At 37.2% G+C, this 18,904-nt stretch overlaps 1 protein-coding gene across 2 annotated transcripts in view; it reads right to left on the bottom strand.

The window, feature by feature from the left end:
• The window catches only part of ANTXR2 (ANTXR cell adhesion molecule 2), a 129,385-nt gene that overhangs the window by 64,578 nt on the left and 45,903 nt on the right, over positions 1-18,904 (bottom strand). For both annotated transcript variants that reach the window (XM_045571379.1, XM_036412635.2), the window contains exons 11-12: positions 13,664-13,742; positions 2,822-2,917 (exon numbers count right to left, since the gene is read on the bottom strand). In XM_045571379.1, the coding sequence (XP_045427335.1) occupies positions 2,822-2,917; positions 13,664-13,742 (175 nt within the window). The remainder of the gene's footprint in view (positions 1-2,821; positions 2,918-13,663; positions 13,743-18,904) is intronic.

The following is an 18,904-nucleotide window of genomic DNA, read 5'->3' as shown; positions in this document are numbered from 1 at the left end:
TTCATATTAAAATATGTTTCCATATCATATTATAATCATTTTTGTACAGACACACCCATCCCCCAGTTCCCAGCACAATACTGGCACATATTAGATTGCTAAGAGCTGAATACAGAATTTTGCCTTTACCTTCTCTCTGCTTTTAAACCTTGCTTTGGGAAATATTAGCTGTGACTCATGTATACCTAGATCGAAGTATCAGTTCATACACAGGGCTAGCTGCTCTAGAAATCTATATTTCTAAACGTAAAATAAAACTGGTTGTCTCTGTTAAGTAAGCTCCAGATAGTAGCAAGCTTTCATGGTTGGAAGCCCTCACATCCTGAAAACATACCTTAAAGGTGCCCTAAGCCTGGCAGAAGGAAATACATCATGGGATTTGCAATCTGCAGAGTCTCGGGGTCAAAATAGACCTATTTTCACAACCAAAATGATAGTGGAGACCTCTTTTGAGCACATCCAGCAAGCTCCCAAAGAAGCGTGCTTCAGTTTTTGTAAGTGTCTTTAAAAAAAACATACTTTAACACTGTTGAGCCCTCTGGCCAATAATGGATGAAATTGCAGAGTAATGAAGGAAGGAAATCCAGCATTGCAAAATTTAAAATTAAAAAAAAGCAAGGAGTACAAATCACTTTAGGGCACATTTTTGCTTTTTAAGTTTGAGACTCAAGAAGGCTAGCCACCCTACAATAGTCGTATCTAGGAAAATCAAGATTAAAACAGGAAGCCGTTTGTGCATAAATCGCTATGGCAGGAAACTGATTAGTTCAGCAAAGAGACAGGATGCTTGTTGTCTCTACTGTTGTTTAATTCTGTGTCTCCTCCATGGGCCAACTGCTCTGAGATAAAGGACTGTAAAGTTGCCTCGTGAAAGCAGACTGAAGTACAATGAATAATGAATGCAGGACTAATACAAAAAGCACTGGCGGATGTTGCAAGGAAAATGAAATCAGTCAGCAGAGATGAGAGGGAAAGGCAGTCTAGTAATATTACCCAAAACAATACTGTGATCTATGGAATACTATGTTCTAAATGATGGGCCCCTAATAAAAGGAATACTATCAAAATAAGTTTCAGGCATGCTTTGAAAAAGTGCTTCTTCAGGATAATCTTTTTTTTAAATATATATTTTTATTGATTTTTTACAGAGAGGAAAAGAGATAGAAAGCTAGAAATGGCCGAAACCGGTTTGGCTCAATGGATAGAGCGTCGGCTTGGGGACTGAAGGGTCCCGGGTTCGATTCCGGTCAAGGGCATGTACCTTGGTTGCAGGCATATCGCCAGTAGGGGATGTGCAAGAGGCAGCTGATAGATGATCCTCTCTCATCGATGTTTCTAACTCTGTATCTCCCTTCCTCTCTGTACAAAATCAATAAAAATATATATATAAAAAAAAAAGAAAGAAAGAAAGCTAGAAATGTCGATGAGAGAGAAACATCGACCAGCTGCCTCCTGCACACAGCTTCGGCCAGGATAATCTTTTCTATGAAGCCTGAAGAATCCAAATTGGATTGCTTAACATCTGCCAAGACTTATCACTCAACACCCCACCCTGTGGTAGGCAGCATTTCAGCCCCCCAAGGATGTCCACTCTACCTCCTAGAACTGTGACTGAATTGCCTTAGAAGGCAAAAAGAACTTTGCAGATGTGATTAAGGATAAAGACCTTGAGATGGGAGATTATCCTAATGTCCAACCTAATCACATGGTTCCTTAACTTTGGAGGTACCATCCCAGCTGGGTGTAGAGAGAGGGAGACGTGACTACAGAAGAGATGCATGGCTGCTGGCTTTGAAGACAAGGGAGGGGGTTCCCTAATCAATGAATGTGGGTGGCCTCTGGAAGCTGGAAAAGGTGAGGGAACAGACTCTCCTCTGGAGCACTAATGGAGGAATGTATCCATTTTAGCCCAGCGAGGCCCATGCTGGGTCTGTGATTACATCATGGTTAAATAATAAATAAGCATCGCTTTAAGCTAAGCCACGCAATGTGAGGCAATTTAATACAGTAGCAGCAGAAAACTGTTTTACACCCAGATTCTTCCAGAGTTTTTAATCATGAAATGCGATACACACGAAAACCAACTGGCATAACCTCAGAAGTGACTATCTAGCAGATCCCCTAAAATTTGCACATGACTTATTTCTAAAATGCTTTTCTGAGAAGCAAACAGAGAAAGTTCTGAAACAGTAGATCTTTCAAAAAGGTAATGAGAGATTCAATATGCACTTAAAAAAACACCTGACAACCTGGCCTGCATGGCTCAGTGGTTGAACATCAACCTATGAACCAGGAGGTCACGGTTCGATTGCCAGTCAGTGCACATGCCTGGGTTATAGGCTTGATCCCCAGTGGGCTGTGTGGGAGGCAGCCAGTCAGTGATTTTCTCTCATCCTTGATATTTCTACCTCTCTTTCTCTCTCTCTTCATCTCTAAAATCAATAAAGATAAATTAAGAAAAAAAAAAAAAACTTGATACATGATCAACTTCTTCCAATAAATCCAGTAGAAAATACCATTTGATGTACTTGAAATTCTTTTGTACTTAGTACAAAAGCCTTTATCTCTATGACCTCCTCTACCTTCCTCTTCCCTTTTTCCTCCACACCCGATTTTGAAATATTTTTAGATGAAATTTTATAATAAATATTTATTGGCAGGCATGTTTTCTAGAATTTATTACAGTGATAAAAACGACTGAAGTTCAATTTGCTAATTGAAACGTTGCTGTTGGTGAACAATGCAGCACTGATTCACATCCCAGGCCTTGTTTAGATCTCACTGGTTAAATAAGGAGGAGCTAAAAATCCTTCTTACTCACCACTTTGCAGCAAAGGGGCCAAAACCACCACATCAGACCGATGCCCACGAGCAGCAGTAACACCAAAATGGCAATGATGGCTGCAATCCCATTAGACTGGAGGAAGAAGGAAACAAAAACAAGATGGTCAGCAAAGCTAATGGTCAAGTCCTTGGACGAAAGAGGGCCTACCAAGAGCAGAGGAGCCTGCATGGTGAGCCTTGCAAACTCAGAGACTGAGAGTAATCACAGAGGATGGTCTGAACACAAAAATCCCAAGTAAAAACAGGTAAAGGCCTGCAGTCATGTCCTAGGGCTGTACATCCCTTGACAAAGGCCAATCTTTATCTTAAGTGAGCCTGTCTACTGTTGTTATTATTATTATTAACTATCGTGTGTCTCTGTTTTATCCTGTCCGAGATTTCCGTTTTGCTTTCTCCTGCCCCTTTATCTACCAACAATGGATTTCATGGAACTGTCCTTAGGTCTCCTCTTTTGATAAGTTTTTGTTGTTTGTTGTGGCATTTTTGTTTGTTTGTTTGTTTGTTTGTGTGAAAAATTCTAGGGAATGCCCCCCCCCCTTTTTTTTTCAGAGAGAGGAAGGGAGAGAAATGTGAATTTGTTGTTCCACTTATTTATGCATTCATTGGTTAATTCTTATATGTGCCCTGACTGGGGATCAAACCCAAAACCTTGGTGTATAAGAACAATGCTCTAAGCTACCTGGCAGGGCTTTGATTCTAATGTATAAAATACACTGCGAAACAGGCATTCTCTGAAGCATTTTCTCAATCTGAGATTTTGTTTCCCATCAATGTCAGTTTGGCTCAAATAAACTCTTAAAAATTCTCAAAATTCTCAACAGCTTGCCCTGGCCAGGTGGCTCAGGTGGTTGGAGAGTCATCCCACCAAAAAGGATGCAGGCTTGATTCCAGGTCAGGGCACAGAGCTAGGCTGCGAGTTTGATCCCCAAACAGGGGGCATACGAGAGGCAATCAATTGATGTTTCTTACATCCATGTTTCTCAATATCTTTCTCTCCCTTCCTCTCTCTCTAAAAATCAATAAAAACATATCCTTGGCTGAAGATTAAAAATATTCTCAGCAGGAATGAATAATTATTGTTTATACCCAATACACATTTTTTTAGGAAACACCAGAAACCAACACAGGGAGCATAATAATGTCAAACCAGATTTCTATTCCTTTAAATTCTTTAAGGTATATAAATTGCTTTATATTCTATTTCATATATGTTATTATAAGGCAAGTCATCATAAATATAAAATCTTCCAAAGTGCTAGAGATTGTTTTAAATGATGTCTTAATAAAGCAGTGTTTCCCAAACTTTTGACATATGTGTACCCCTTCTATAATTTTCGTAATGCTGAGTACCCCTCGTACTCATGAGAACGTAGAATTAGGCGCAGCTAAGCATAGTGCAGTGCATATCCCCACCAAACTCTGGTGCAACGTGTACCTCCACCAAACTCTTCCCGTATACCACACTTTGGGAAACACTGTGGAATGTAGAAAAGAATCACTATTTGCGATGCAGGAATGGTCCCTATGATCCTTATCTTTCATCTCTGGGAAAGGATTGTTACCAGCATGATTACCTCCAGGCAGAATTTATGCAGAATTTCCCCAGATATTTTGAGGATGGAATACTATTTACTTTATATATTTAATGATAGAAGAGATGAATATCAAAAATCACCAAGGTGAAAAGTTAACAACAGCAGTTCTTGTTGGCAAATGCTAACACCAAACTCAAGAATGCACCAACTCAAGAATGCAATCTCGTGCATTCATGTATCAGACAATCTCTCACGGCAGCTCGAACGCTCTCCCCACAAAAGCCACAGCGGTGTTCTCTACTTTCTCATGTAGAGTTCCTCCAGCCCAAAGCCCCTTCGCCGGGCTCTGCCTCTAACCCCCTTCCTCTAGCAACCACCTGTGCATCCTACACAGCGAAACTGAAAGCTGGAAAAGGTAACTGTGAACTCTAGGAAGCAGGGCTAGGTCCAACCCCTTACCAGTGGATAGCCCATTCTCGGCTGTTTACTGAGGGAATGGCCTCCTAAGAAATATGATGGCACAATCCACAAACACAGAGAATGTTGACTGAATTTTTAGTGTAAAGCTAAAGATTCCAAGGGGCAAGGTGTCTCTACCCTAATTACTGGGATCCCCAGTAATAATGTAATAACCTTTTTCTTCCTTCCTTCCTTCCTTCCTTCCTTCCTTCCTTCCTTCCTTCCTTCCTTCCTTCCTTCCTTCCTTCCTTCCTTCCTTCCTTCCTTTCTGCGAAAGAACTCAGGGAAAAAGAAGAATAAATCCATATACTGCCTGGATGAAGACATTACAAAGCACTTGATAAGGCAGGTTTTCAGAGATGTATTGTCTGGCATTCCAAACAATTCAGTAGGAGCTCAGAAGTCAGGGTGAGAACCACATTTATCCCTCCCAACAGCTGATAGACCGAGAGGTTGGGGGCGGGGCAGAGAACCTACCAGTAGGGGTCTTAGAATATCATTGTATTAAAAGAACTGAAAAATAGAGGCCCAGAGAAATTAAAGCTTGCTTAAAATTAGTCCTTTATACTAACCCACATGTGTCAAACACAAGGCCCGCGGGCCAAATCCGTCCCGCCAGGCCTTGCAATGTGGCCCGCACCGCGCTGTCATCACTGCACTCCGCTGCGTTTCCATCACAATGACAGTTTATGACTGTTCAGTAAACCATTTGGCCCGCGATTTAGGCTGGATTTTAGATTTTGGCCCCTTCTCTGATTGAGTTTGACACCCCTATACTAACCCAACAAATAAGAAACCCAGTTGTTCCTGAAGCAAGAAACTGTGGAAAAGCCAGACTGTTGTATCTCTCTTAGAAAATTATCTTACCCATTCACATGTTTAAAGCTCTGAATGGATTTGTGGTAAAAAAAAATAATAATAATAAATAAATAATAATAATAATAATAATAATAATAATAAATAATTAAAAAATAAAAAATTTAATTCAAATTTAATATCAACACAGAAACCTTTGTTTATTCTCATAGTTTTCACTATCTTACAAATCCAGGAATTTACCTAGAATCCACTTTGGAAAATGTTGGCATCAACCAAATAGAGACTTTCTGATGTTTAAGCGAGAATGGTAGTAGCATTTAAAAAATATATATTTTATTGATTTTTTACAGAGAGGAAGGGAGAGAGATAGAGAGCTAGAAACGTCAATGAGAGAGGAACATCGACCAGCTGCCTCTTGCACACCCCCTATTGGAGATGTGCCCGCAACCAAGGTACATGCCCTTGATCGGAATCGAACTCGGGACCTTTCAGTCCGCAGACCGACGCTCTACCACTGAGCCAAACCAGTTTCGGCAAGAATGGTAGTAGCATTTAATTAGAACACTTTATAATGGAATTGGAAGTATATTACATAGTGACCTATGCACAAAAAGAGATAATAATCTATATGCAAACAGTTATTTGAAAATAACTGGGGGGGTAGGGGGGGAAGAAAAGGTAGTTTTCAAAAGTATTACCAAGGAAGTGCTAGTGCAATATATTTGGTTCAGTTAACCTGAAAAATCTTAAAATGTGTCATTTCCTGATCATCTGTTAATATCACAGTGAAAAGCAAAGCAAATGAGATTCTAGATAGTGGCTTGGAAACCGTTCCAAAACAAATCAATTTTCAAAGATATTTATTATTAGCAGGCTTTCAGTTTCAATAAAACCACTACAAAATAAGTTTTAAAACAATTCTCTGGGGAGCTGGGTGAAAAGGTTAAGAAATAAAGATTGGTAGCTACAAAACAGTCACAGGGATGTAAAGTACAGCATAGGGAACAGAGTCAATAACATTGTAATAACTATGTATGGGCCAGGTGGGTACTGGAAACACAAGGGGGATGGTTTTTGTAAAAAATATGAATGTCTAATCATTATGCTGTATACTGAAACTAATACAAAACAATGTTCAATGTAAACTGCAATTAAGAAATAATTTTTAAAATAACTGTCAGCATGTACCATAAACCATTAATTAACTTTAGAAATTTTCAGAAAAAGATTTAGAATCAAGTACACATTTAGAATCAAGAACATTTAAAGCTGTCATTTGTTTTCTGAGTTTTTCATTGGGATGGAAGAGGAAATAACCATGGAAGCTCCTTCTATAATATAACTGATATTAGGTAACAAATGAACTAAAACACAGACACCATCAAAGTATCACTTAGAATCCCTGATCATTTGATTTCTCTTTCAGAAAACAAAAGTAACTAGAAAAATGTCACACCCTATCTTCACAGTGCTTTTCCATCTACTATCAAACCATTCTTAAGGCCCTTAAAAATGTTGTTACATGATATCTACCATAAAAAATAATTTAGCATAATAAATAAAAAGGCATCTACACATCTAGCAACTTATTCACATAGAGTTAAGGGAGGATGAAAATGTAAGCTCCACATTTGGCCATTGATGTATCCTAAATATCTAAATAAGCATCTTGCACATAGAAAGATATGTGTGTGTGGAGGGGGAGAGGGGAGATATGTACATTATAGAAATTTTCCAGACAAATATTTAAGTTCTCTTTAAACCAAAGAAAATAATTCAAATATACATCAGGCTACTTAGAAAAATACTCAAAATACATCTTTATACACAGAATTCTAAACATTCATGAAAAATCATCCAACTCTTTACAGGTTTGATTATGCTCAGCTCTAAAATCCAGCAAACAGAAAAAACAATGTCAAAGAAATATATAAAAACTGTGACACCTGCCAAAACCAGTTTGGCTCAGTGGATAGAGCACTGGCATGCAGACTCAAAGGTCCCGGGATCGATTCTGGTCAAGGGCATGTACCTTTGTTGTGGGCACATCGCAGTAGGGGTTGTGCAAGAGGCAGCTGATCGATAATTCTGTCTCATCGATGTTTCTAACTCTCTATCCCTCTCTCTTCCTCTCTGTAAAAAGTTAATAAAATATATATTTTTTTAAAAATGTGACACCCTATGAAAGAAGTGCTATATAGCTTTCAAAAGTATTCTCTGAACATCTGGCTTCCTTTCTTAGAATTCAAACCTTGTGTTCAGAAATAAGGATATGCAACCAGAGGGTATAGACCTGCTAAAAGTTTAGTGGTTAGTTTTTTTCTTTCTATGAATGTGTTACGAGTAGGACATTTGGAAAACGATGCTGACAGAATCTGAAGTGGATGGGCTGGGCATGATAAGCAATTAAAATTCTTGATTTTCCCTAAAAATAAATGTCCCTATTAGGAACAATTGACAAAACACTATGCATGTCTAGATGCAATCTGCATTTAGTATGCCAGTATTATCTCAACTGATTCCAATCTGCATTTAGTATGCCAGTATTATCTCAACTGATTCCAAAGACTTGTCTACAATAAATTAAACCAAAATACACACTTTCTAAAGATCTGTAGACCTGTCCTTTTTTTTTTTTTTTCATATTTAAGCTAAGCATGATAGAACATAGGTCAGAGGAAGCACAGAATTATGTATGAAACCCAGCTCTGGATGCCCGGTCTCAGACATTTGCTCAGTTAACTGTATACAAGTTCAGACGGTCCCAGTTCCTTTGTTTTGATTTTCCAGAGCCACTATCAGTGCATAAAAGACTTCAATCATGAAAGGGAAATCATTTCATTGTTCATAGACTTTATAAACAAATTAAGGAGAGGTCAAACACATAGACTTCAGTCCTATGAGCAGATAACATGCTGCAATCTGAAGACTTAGAGTCAGATGGAACTAGATATGATAACACAGCTTTGTATTATACACAGAGCCTAACCACCTCTCACTTCTGGTTAGGCATGCTTCTGTTTCAATGGTACATGGTTAAACGGGTTACAAAGTTACAAAGTTAGACAAGTCTTCATGAAGCCCACTGGTTAGTTGGAGAGACAGACCATGAAAAAAAATCATTACAAATGTGAGTAGTATATAAGGAAACTACGATAGAAACATGTCAAACTGGGAGCTAACCTGGTCTAAGGTTCTGAGAGGACCTCCTTGAGGAATCATAAGAAAGACCAGCCGAAACCGGTTTGGCTTAGTGGATAGAGCATCGGTCTGCGGACTGAAAGGTCCCGGGTTCGATTCCGGCCAAGGGCATGTACATTGGTTGCGGGCACATCCCCGGTAGGGGGTGTGCAAGAGGCAGCTGGTCGATGTTTCTCTCTCATCGACGTTTCTAGCTCTCTATCTCTCTCCCTTCCTCTCTGTAAAAAAATCAATAAAATATATTTAAAAAAAAAAAAAAACAGATAGGGAGGGAGGGAAGAATTAATGGATTTTTGCAAAAACAAGAAAGAGACAACTTTGGCTAAAGCACAGAGTTTGAGGGACCTGCTAGCACCCGAAAAAGCTGAAGAAGAGATATGAAACACACATTTCTAAAAAGTAGTAATTCCTTTTATTACAGAAGGAATTGGTCATTTGTTCAATGACCTTTCAATTGGCCATTTGTTAGAACAATTCTTTCTAACTACTACTATAGTTTTGAACAAGTAGCGTTTTCAGATGTCTAAAAAAATTAGGGTATACAAGTTAACTGAGGAGTCCAGTCAGCAACTTAGTACCCAGATGTTGGTCAAAGCCATGAGGCTAAAACTCTTTTTACTGGTTAACTGGAACTATATCAGAATGTTGAATTTGATCTTAAGGTAGAAGAAATAGATTCTCTAATCATTTTGGATACGTTACATTTCTTAACTTTCTCTGCATCTAATTTCCTTTATTTTATTAAAAGCAAGTTACAATGTATAGTCAAAAACTTTGCCAAATATAACTGAAATTCTAACTAAGAGAATCACAGAAATATAAAAACAAACCAGAGTCACTACTACACCATCAAAATAACTATGGGAAAGAAGAATCAGTTAAAAATTCCAAAATTGCATAAATAGCATGTTTTAATCTATTTAGAAAATAATCACAGCAACCTTTTTAAAAATAAAACAGACACAGAAAGGGTGAAATGGATCTCCACAATTTTGTTTCCATGAAGTTAGAATTGGGGGTTAAGAATCATGGAGTAGGTGACAATTTCATTTACTGATTCTTTTGGAATATTCCATATTAGGAATTAGCAAACTGTAACCCAAAGGTTAAATCAACTCATCTATTTCATAAGATCTCCGACAAACTAGAAGGTTTTTTTGCATTATTAGATAGCTGAAAAGATCAAAAGAAGAATGTTTCATGAAATTCAAATTTCAACGTGCATATTTGTATTGAACACAGCAATGCCCATTTGTTTATAGAAGTCTATAGCTGCTTTTGCACAACATGGCAGAGTTGAGTAGAAGTGATAAAAACAGTACAGCCCCCAAACCTGAAAATGCTAACTGCCTGACTTTACACACACACACACACACACACACACACACACACACACACTACCACCCTGTTTTATAAAAATCAATGGCAGGTTGTGTAGGTATTCAATCTGGGAGGAAGACAGACTTGGTTTCAAGTCTCATTTCTAGCCTTTACTCAGCTGGGAAACTGACCAAGTGATTTAACCTCCAGAGCCTCTAGGTTCCAACCCTGCCCTCTCTCGGCACAGTGGGGGCTAAAATCAGCACATGTTCTGTGCATCAAACCATGTACCCCTGCTGAGGGTTGGGTCCACCTAACAGAAAAAAGTACCTTCTAACATGTTTATGTAAATATGCACTAACAGTTGAAGGTGGCTCTCTATTCCTCGGTTTTCTCACCTGTAAAATTAAAGTAATAACCAAAAGCCTCTTCTTGAATTTTGAGTATCACATGAAGTCATGAAGGGATTAACTCATATATAGTGCTGAGCACAGTGTCTTGTGTTTAATACATGCTCAAAAAACTCATTCTTAGTATTGTAATTCCAAGTGATTCAGAAGAAGAGCAGTGGTTCCAAGGAGGATAGGGGGGAGGAGAGAGGGAAGACACTTTTAACTGTATTTTTTTAAACAGAGACACATTTCAGAGATCTTCTGAGATAGAAGAGAAATGACTGCCCAATTACCCTCCTCAGGCTCTAATCTTAAATCTCTTCCATCTAAACCTTAGATTGCCCACATTTAAACTAGAAATATAACTCCTTTCATTCATTCATTGAACAAATAATTTTGGAGAATGAGTCCTATGCAAGGGAGGGGGCAACAAGCAAGGCACAAGCCCTGCCATCAACATCTCAAGACTTGCCAAGAAAGGCCAGGCATAAACAGGAAATGACAGTTCAGTGACATAAGTGCCTTCACAGGACTAAGCCCTGATGTTCTTGGAATGCAGAGCTAAGCTTCTGTATGTGCGGGGTTGCTACAAGAACTAATCAGTTGCTAAAGTAATGGTGTTTTCTTCTGTTTGGTTTTCGAGTGCCTGTAAAAACTCAAAGTATCACCTTATAATGAGTAACCTCACTAAGTGCATCTCGCCTAATTATCACATCTGAATATGCCAGAAAGACTGGATATCAATTAAATACAATGCCCGTGTATTTTTCACAATATTACCCACTGTCCTCTTCCAAAAACTACTCAACCTGAAGACAACTCACCCTAGTTGCTCAGATGAAAAAGCGTGAAAGTATTCTTACTGTCTTTCTCTCACCTACATCTAATCTTTCCAGGCATCTATTCCATGGGTACCACCTTCAAAATAAATTTAAATTCAATGCAACAACATCTCACCATCTCCATTGCCATCTCCATAGTGGAGCCACACTCCCTTTGCCTAGAATTGAATTACTGAAACAGCCACAGAATCAGTCTCCGTGTTTCCACTTGGGACCCTCCCTGCAAAGCATAATTTTACATAAGAGCTGGAATGATCCTTTGAAAACATTGCCATAGTAAGTCAGCTTTCAATGGCTCCCTGTTTCACTCCAAAGAACAACTCAAGTCTTTACCTTGACTTTCAAAACTGCATAATCTGTCTCCTTCCCTCCACTCCCTACTACTCATCTCAAGACTCCCACTCCCCACAACTGCCTCCACTCCAGGAAACTGGCCCCCTTGCTTTTTTCAGCTTGCCAGACCCAGTCCCCTCAGGCTTCATTCTAGCTGCTCCCTCTGCATGAAACACTTGAGTGATTTTCAGGGCTCACTCCCTCACTTTCCTTAAGTATTTTCTCAACTCTCTTCTCCATGAAAATTACTTTGATCCTTTATTTAATATCACAGCTTGTCCCTTCACTCTCCACCTATGACACAATCGACATCCCTTTTCCTGAAATCACCTCACTCTTAAACCACTTAAAGTCACATTCCATTTTCCTGAGAACTAGCAAGATCTAGAAAGACTGCCTTAAGACATCTAACTTAACGTATAAACTCCAGATGAGTCATTTGGCCTCAGCATCCGTGCACACTGCAATCATGTTACAGGATACAGAAAAGAAATCTTTTCCTGCCTGTGTGGAAAAGAGGTGAAAAAAGACAGCTGGAGATGCAGAATAGGAAGAAGGATGGAGAAAGAATGTCATTTCAGTGAGCTTAACAGTGAGCTATACCACAAGTGTTTGTAATCTCAACCACATCCGGAGGGACCAGACCAGAAGCCTTACAAATTGCAACATCCACCAGGCCTACAAATTACAACATGAATTATAGGTAAAAAAAAAAAAAAAAAAAAAAAAAAAAAGGGGAGGGGGGGGGACTAAAACTAGCTATTTTAAAATAGATACAGGTACTTAGAGAACTATCCAGAGACATTCATAGCAACCGAGAGCCCATATGGATGCTTGTTTTCCCTTTTGCTTTAATTTACATGTTTTTAGGGAGAAAATATACTTGAAAAAATAATAGTCATGTGATCAGTCCATTTTTGTGTTTTATTTCCATGTACAACAATCTAATACAAAATTTTCCATAAATCCAAAAATTTAACTGCAAAGAAAACACTATTTTATCAATGGAGCTTACATTTCAAAACACTGCATCTTGGGTAATATAAATCAACATCTCAACTAAAATATAGCTGCAAACTGAGGTATTATCAAGCTATCAAAATCAAATTCCTTACTCATATGAGAAAGCACCAACAGTAAAATGGATAAAATATTAGCTCATTCTATTAAGATGCACAAATAATTCCAAAAACAGGATGTCTTAGATGCTGCAATGCAACCTTCATTACAAAAAAAGCATTCTTTTCATGTGTTTAATATTTCAAGAAGAAATGCTTCATTTGGAAATCATTCTCATAGCTTATTTTTATTTTAAATATGACTTGAATTTTATAAATATCAAAATAAAATGTATACTATCTGAAAATTCCCTTTAAACGCAGCCACGGGGTTGGGGAGGAGGGAGTAATTTAAACTCTATACAAATTTTTCCTCGTAATGATCTCATTTATTACATACTAGAGGCCCAGTGAATGAAAATTCATGTACTGGAGGGGAAGTCCCTCAGCCTGGCCTGCCCCCTCTCACGATCTGGGAGCCCTTGGGGACAGGAGAGGACCCAGCCATCAGGGGAAGGCAATGCTCACATCACACCTCTGCTGCTGCCCCTGCCAGTAGTGCAAGCCTCTGCCTGCCCTGATTACCTAAGCCCAGGGCTGCCTGAGGGTCTGAGAGGGATGGGGGACTCCAGAGGCAAGCCCGGCTTTGCCATGTACCTGGCGGGGCTCAAGGGACTGGGTGCCACCATCTTGTGGCTATGGGCACCGCCATCTTTGAAGGTGTGGCAGTCAATTAGCATATTCCCTCTTTATTAGAGAGGATACCTTCTTGACTATAGTATGCTCAACACTGAGGACCAGGAAGTTACTTCTGGATAGAACTATTTTAAAAGGCAACTTTATGCAAACTTTGTACTTACACATTCTGTGGCTGTGACTACTAATGAGCTCGAGATGACAGATTTTCCTCCGTTAAAGCTCACTGAAACATCAAGAGTTCTGAAACAAAATGAAGAAACAAAAATTAAAAATAAATTAAAGCTAGAATATTGTGGGATATTTTTATTTCCTTACATAAGTCAAAACTGACCGGAAAGTCTACTTAAAAAGTCCAAGCTTTTGATCAGCTATTCCAGCTTTTTTTCTTTCTTAGTTCCAGTTCCTACTGGACCAGCCAGAGGCCGATTCTGTAAGTGATCTAATTGTTCCTAAAAGTATTAACGTAAGTAGAAACATTCAGAAATCCCTGTTATTTTTTTTTTACAGTAATCCTCTCCTTATCTGAGTTTTTACTTAGATAAGTCTACAGTCAACTGTGACCTGAAAATATTAAATGGAGAATTCCAGAAATTTTAAAAAAATGATAAATTTTAAATTGTGTGCTGTTTTGAGTAGCATGATGAATTTCTTACCATCCTGCTCTGTCCTACCAGGACCCAGTCATCCCTTTGTCCAGCTTATCCATCCTGTCAAGGCTCCCCACCATTTAGCCACTTAGCACTCTCCATTATCAGATTGATTATCTACCTATCTCAGTGCTTGTGTTCAAGTAACCCTCACTTTATGTAATAATGGCTCCAAAGTTCAAAAGTAGTGTTTTGGATATGTCAAAAGAGAAGTGACAAAGTGCTCCCTTTAGGTGAAAGGTATATTTGTACAGGAAAATTGATTATATATAGTTTTAGTACTATCCCTGGTTTTAGGCAGCCACTGGGAATCTTGGAATATATTCCCCATGGATACAGAGAAACTACTGTAGTTTAAATAAATTAGAAAAAAATCCTTAATCTGTAAAAATGCTGAGATTTTTTTTTTCAGGTTCAAAAAAAATCTAAAAAGAGATAAAATATCCTTAATTCCCCTTTAGCTTATTTTCCCTATCTCTAAACATTACTATCATCACAAGATCATGAAAGCAAATGTACTAGGTAACATTTTGTTAATCTGGCTCCTATAAAGTGCTATGCTCCAATCCTCATAAAATATTCCAAATTCTAAAAAGTAATAGCTAGAAACTATGCCTAAATTACTCTGAATTAGTAGAATTTTGCTAGATTTAAAAGATTTATTTCTCTACACCTTGAATAGAGTGCCAAATATGTGAGTTAAGGAGAGTTATGATTAAACAGAACAACCTCAAGGTACTGGTAAAAATTTCAATAAAAATGCCAGAGAGGAGAGATGAGCGGTATTATTTAGTGCCTGCTATGGGCCAGATGCTATCATGGGCATTTTCAGACATTTATCTCATTTAATCCTTACAATAACTCTTCAAGTAAGAAGTAGTTCCACAGTTTATAGATGGGATACATGAGGCCCAGAAATGTTCATTTCTGTGCCGAAAGTGGTAAAACTAGGACTCTTACAAATTTTGAACTCTTTCCATCTTACTACACATGCTTGATGAAACAAAAGTTCTTAATGTGCTTCTTTTCTCAATGTGAACTTAGTTTGGATTTGTACCAAGAGAGAACCACCAGGAAAGTGACTACTAGCAAACTTCTTCAAAATTCTCCTTCAAAATTCAGGAATACTCCTATTGATAATATTTCTTGTAAAATATTCTCTTCAAAACATTTTGCATTTAAAACAAAGCTTAGTTAAATCCACAAGAGAATGAGAACTCAGGGTGTTTATATCAACTTAAGTGAACTTCTGAACTATTCTAACATAGAATGCCAAGTAGCTTACTTAAAAAAGAAAACTTAAACCTAATTGCTTATTCTGCAAAACTGAATGCCATGTTTTATTTTGTTGAAGACTAAGCACAGTTGAATCCAAAAATAATCTTTCCTAGTTCTTAATTCCTCTACTTTAAAGCACGTACCAGGAAGCATGTGACAGGACATGGTTTTAGTTTGGGGGAAGATTATTTGATTTATAATAAAGTATGATTATTGCAGGTAATCTTATTGATTCAGTTTTCAAGGGATCAGTAGAACAGTTTTTTATAAGAAAGTTCCCTTTCCTATGGTAAAAATATATGCTGATAAGATCTTGTAGGCAACCCAAATAACTGCACATTATCCTCCAAATCTCAGTCTAGTATAATGTGGCTGCTGTCAAATGAAACTGACCTAAGACTCCAAGACCTGGAGGCCTTGCTTATATGGCTAAGGGGGTTGGAACATAGTCATTTACTCCAAAAGCTTTTAGGTTAGACTACTGGTCTGGGCATGTATAGGTGACCAATTGATGTTCTCCCTCACCTCTCTTGGACATTTATTGTTTGTAGGTGAGGAAGAAGAACTAAAGATGACTTCATAGGTTCCATCTTGCACAAGAGGGTGGATAAATTTATACAGAAAACATAGAGAAAGAAGCAGGTTTGAACAAAAATACAAAGTTTAACTTGGGAACTTCAATTGTAAGGTGACTATGGGAAATCTAAGTGAGTCAGTAGACATATGGATAATGGACATTTGAACAGTGGGTTTTGCGCTAAGGAAAAGATATTGAATGGAGTTGTGGAGCTCATTAGCAAGAAGAGGAAGCAGGGAAGATGTGTTTGTGGGTCAGAAATGCAATCACTGTGAAAACTGAGAGATAAAGGACTGCAAGAAGAAGAGCCTGAGGTGGCATCTGAGAAGAAACTGCCAGGCAGGTGAGAAAGTGAGGTCATGAAACAAAAGGAACTATCTGAGACAGAACCCGCTCATAGGACAGATAACACAAGGGGGTCTGATAAGGCTGAGAACTAACAGCTCTTTCAACTTCCTTTTCTATAAATTGGTTCTGCATTGCTTAGAATTGCTTCCACACTTTATGCCAGACTTAAAAATTTTTCCCCCACATAGGTAGATAGAAGAAGCCCAAACAATCTAACATAACAAAAAGATTGTTTGAAGTGCATTTTAATATCAGTTGGTACTCAATTAATTGTGATAAAACTAAATTTATTCCATATGAGAAAATATTAAATAGTATTGTGATATATAATCAATTAAATAAAATTTAATAAGGCCTAATGGTCAAAGTGCTTTTATTTAATTTTTAAAGATGTATGACAATTCCAAAATGGGGGACTAGTTCAGTGCCATATGTCAGAGCTACTCTGATCTGAGAAATTTCATACTCCATGAAATTTGACATTTCAATCCAAAGAAACCTATCTGCAAGATATTCATTTGCTGCTGACTTTATGCATATTCAATAAAAGACTGCCATTTTATGATCCATTAAAAAGGGCGAAAAAATTAAATAAAATTGTGAAAGACATTTGCTGGAAGTAATAAATAATTTACCTCCAATTTGCACATACTGAAAATTAAATTGGCAACTACTCAAAAAGTTATTAAAATTAAGGTGACTTAAGGTATTTTGAAATTAAGTGCGACTATTAAATACTCTGCAGAGCTTTTTAAAAGTTAGCTTTATGCATAATAAAGATTATAAGTTGAAAAATGAAGTTTCATATTTGTGTATACTTTGAAGAATTCACTTCTAGTTTTGAATTTATATAAATTAATGTTTTGTCTAAAATATTTTCTTCAATATGGTTAAAATATTCTTAAATAAAGTAATTTCTTTTTGAGATATCTCAAAATATAACTAAAACAAAGATTATAGTCAGGAAGATTGTTAGATTTCAGAAGAAAAACAAAGCTATATTCAGAGATGTATACAGCTATGTTGTATAGTAAATATTTTCAGTATTACACTGAAAATAACCTCTTTTTAAACTGATTTGTATATTTTAATAAAATACAAAAAAGGCACTTAGAAATAATCACTCAATTGTCAGTGCCTTTCATCTAAAAAATGTCAAATGTCTTAGTAAGAAAAAGCTTCAATAATATAAAACTTAAAAGCAGATATATAAGAGGTTTTACATACAAATTTAGGATATCTTCTACTTCATATATAGCTATCCCTCTTTGAACACTTTAGTTATCAACACTCTCTAAATAATTCTAATTGTTAGATTTCTCAATGTTGAACTGAAAGGTGCCTCCTTTTACCTTCCACTCTTTCATTCTCCTTTGCTTGGGGCAATAAAGAATAAGTTAAATCTATCTCTTACATGACAGACCAAACCTGATGTTGGCACAGAGCTAATGTATCACTCCTGAATCCAACTTTGACAGAATTTTAAAGTTCATCCTATTTATTATTTCCATACTTAGCAACATCTTGTTGGCCACCCATAGATTGGCTTAAATTGTTATCCCTCTTAAAAGACAATTTCCAGAACGGAATATAATATTTAAAATAGAAATACAATGCAGATTAGGTGAATTTATCACATTTTTATATGTAATCAGAAAGCAATACACCATGTAGAAGAAAAGATAAAAGTTCCACCACTGAAGGGCAGGTAGCGAAATAGAAAAACAGAGCAGGTCCTCAGCCTTAATGCATCAATGTTTATATCCAAAATAAAGACATAAAAAAATGAAATGGTATCCATGATAAAAAATAAGTAAATTAAAGTCTCATTCATCAGAGAAAACAGAAGAATAAAGTTGGGACTGTATCACCGCCTACTGAAACAATGGAGTGAGAGGTTATATAGATGTACATATAATACACAGGTATATTGAAAAGAAGTGTTCATGTAAGAAGGTAGGTTAAAGGCTGAATTTGTCCAACCAAGAAAGAGTAATGAAATTAATCAATTTATTCCAGGAAAATTTATTATATTAGAAACATAACAATCTGGAGGAAAATACAAAAACAAAGATTCTATTATCAATTCAGGCTCTAATCCCAAGTCTTTCATACCATTCATCTCAATGACCCATCAGCACCAGATGATTAAAATTTTCCACATTCGCTGATATTCCTCCACTTCTTACTAAAAACGCTGTCAAGTGTCTTCCCACACTGCCTTTTAAGAGAACTAATACTATCAGATTCATCTGATGTAGATATTTATTTCATATTTGCCAGAAGATTCTGGCCAGCATTTTTGAAAGCACATTTAACTATACCATATGCCTCCTTAAATAATCTCTATCAAACAAGCTGTAGGATAAGGCTCTGGTTCATTCTGTTCTGTTTTTCTTTCTTCACAATGTGTTTATGTATATTTACCCAATTTGCTCTGTTCTTCTTGCCAAATTACAGGTTTCAGATCTCAACTATTGCAGAGCAGCTGTGTTATTGCTGATGTCTCACTAAACAAGGGTCAGAGAATAAGCCCATCCTGAAAATATTGC

This window comes from Pipistrellus kuhlii, unplaced genomic scaffold, assembly GCF_014108245.1.
Source record: "Pipistrellus kuhlii isolate mPipKuh1 unplaced genomic scaffold, mPipKuh1.p scaffold_m20_p_1, whole genome shotgun sequence".
Lineage (NCBI taxonomy): Eukaryota > Metazoa > Chordata > Mammalia > Chiroptera > Vespertilionidae > Pipistrellus > Pipistrellus kuhlii.
Note: the sequence above shows the minus strand (reverse complement) of the source record. Positions and strands in the feature narration are given on the sequence as shown.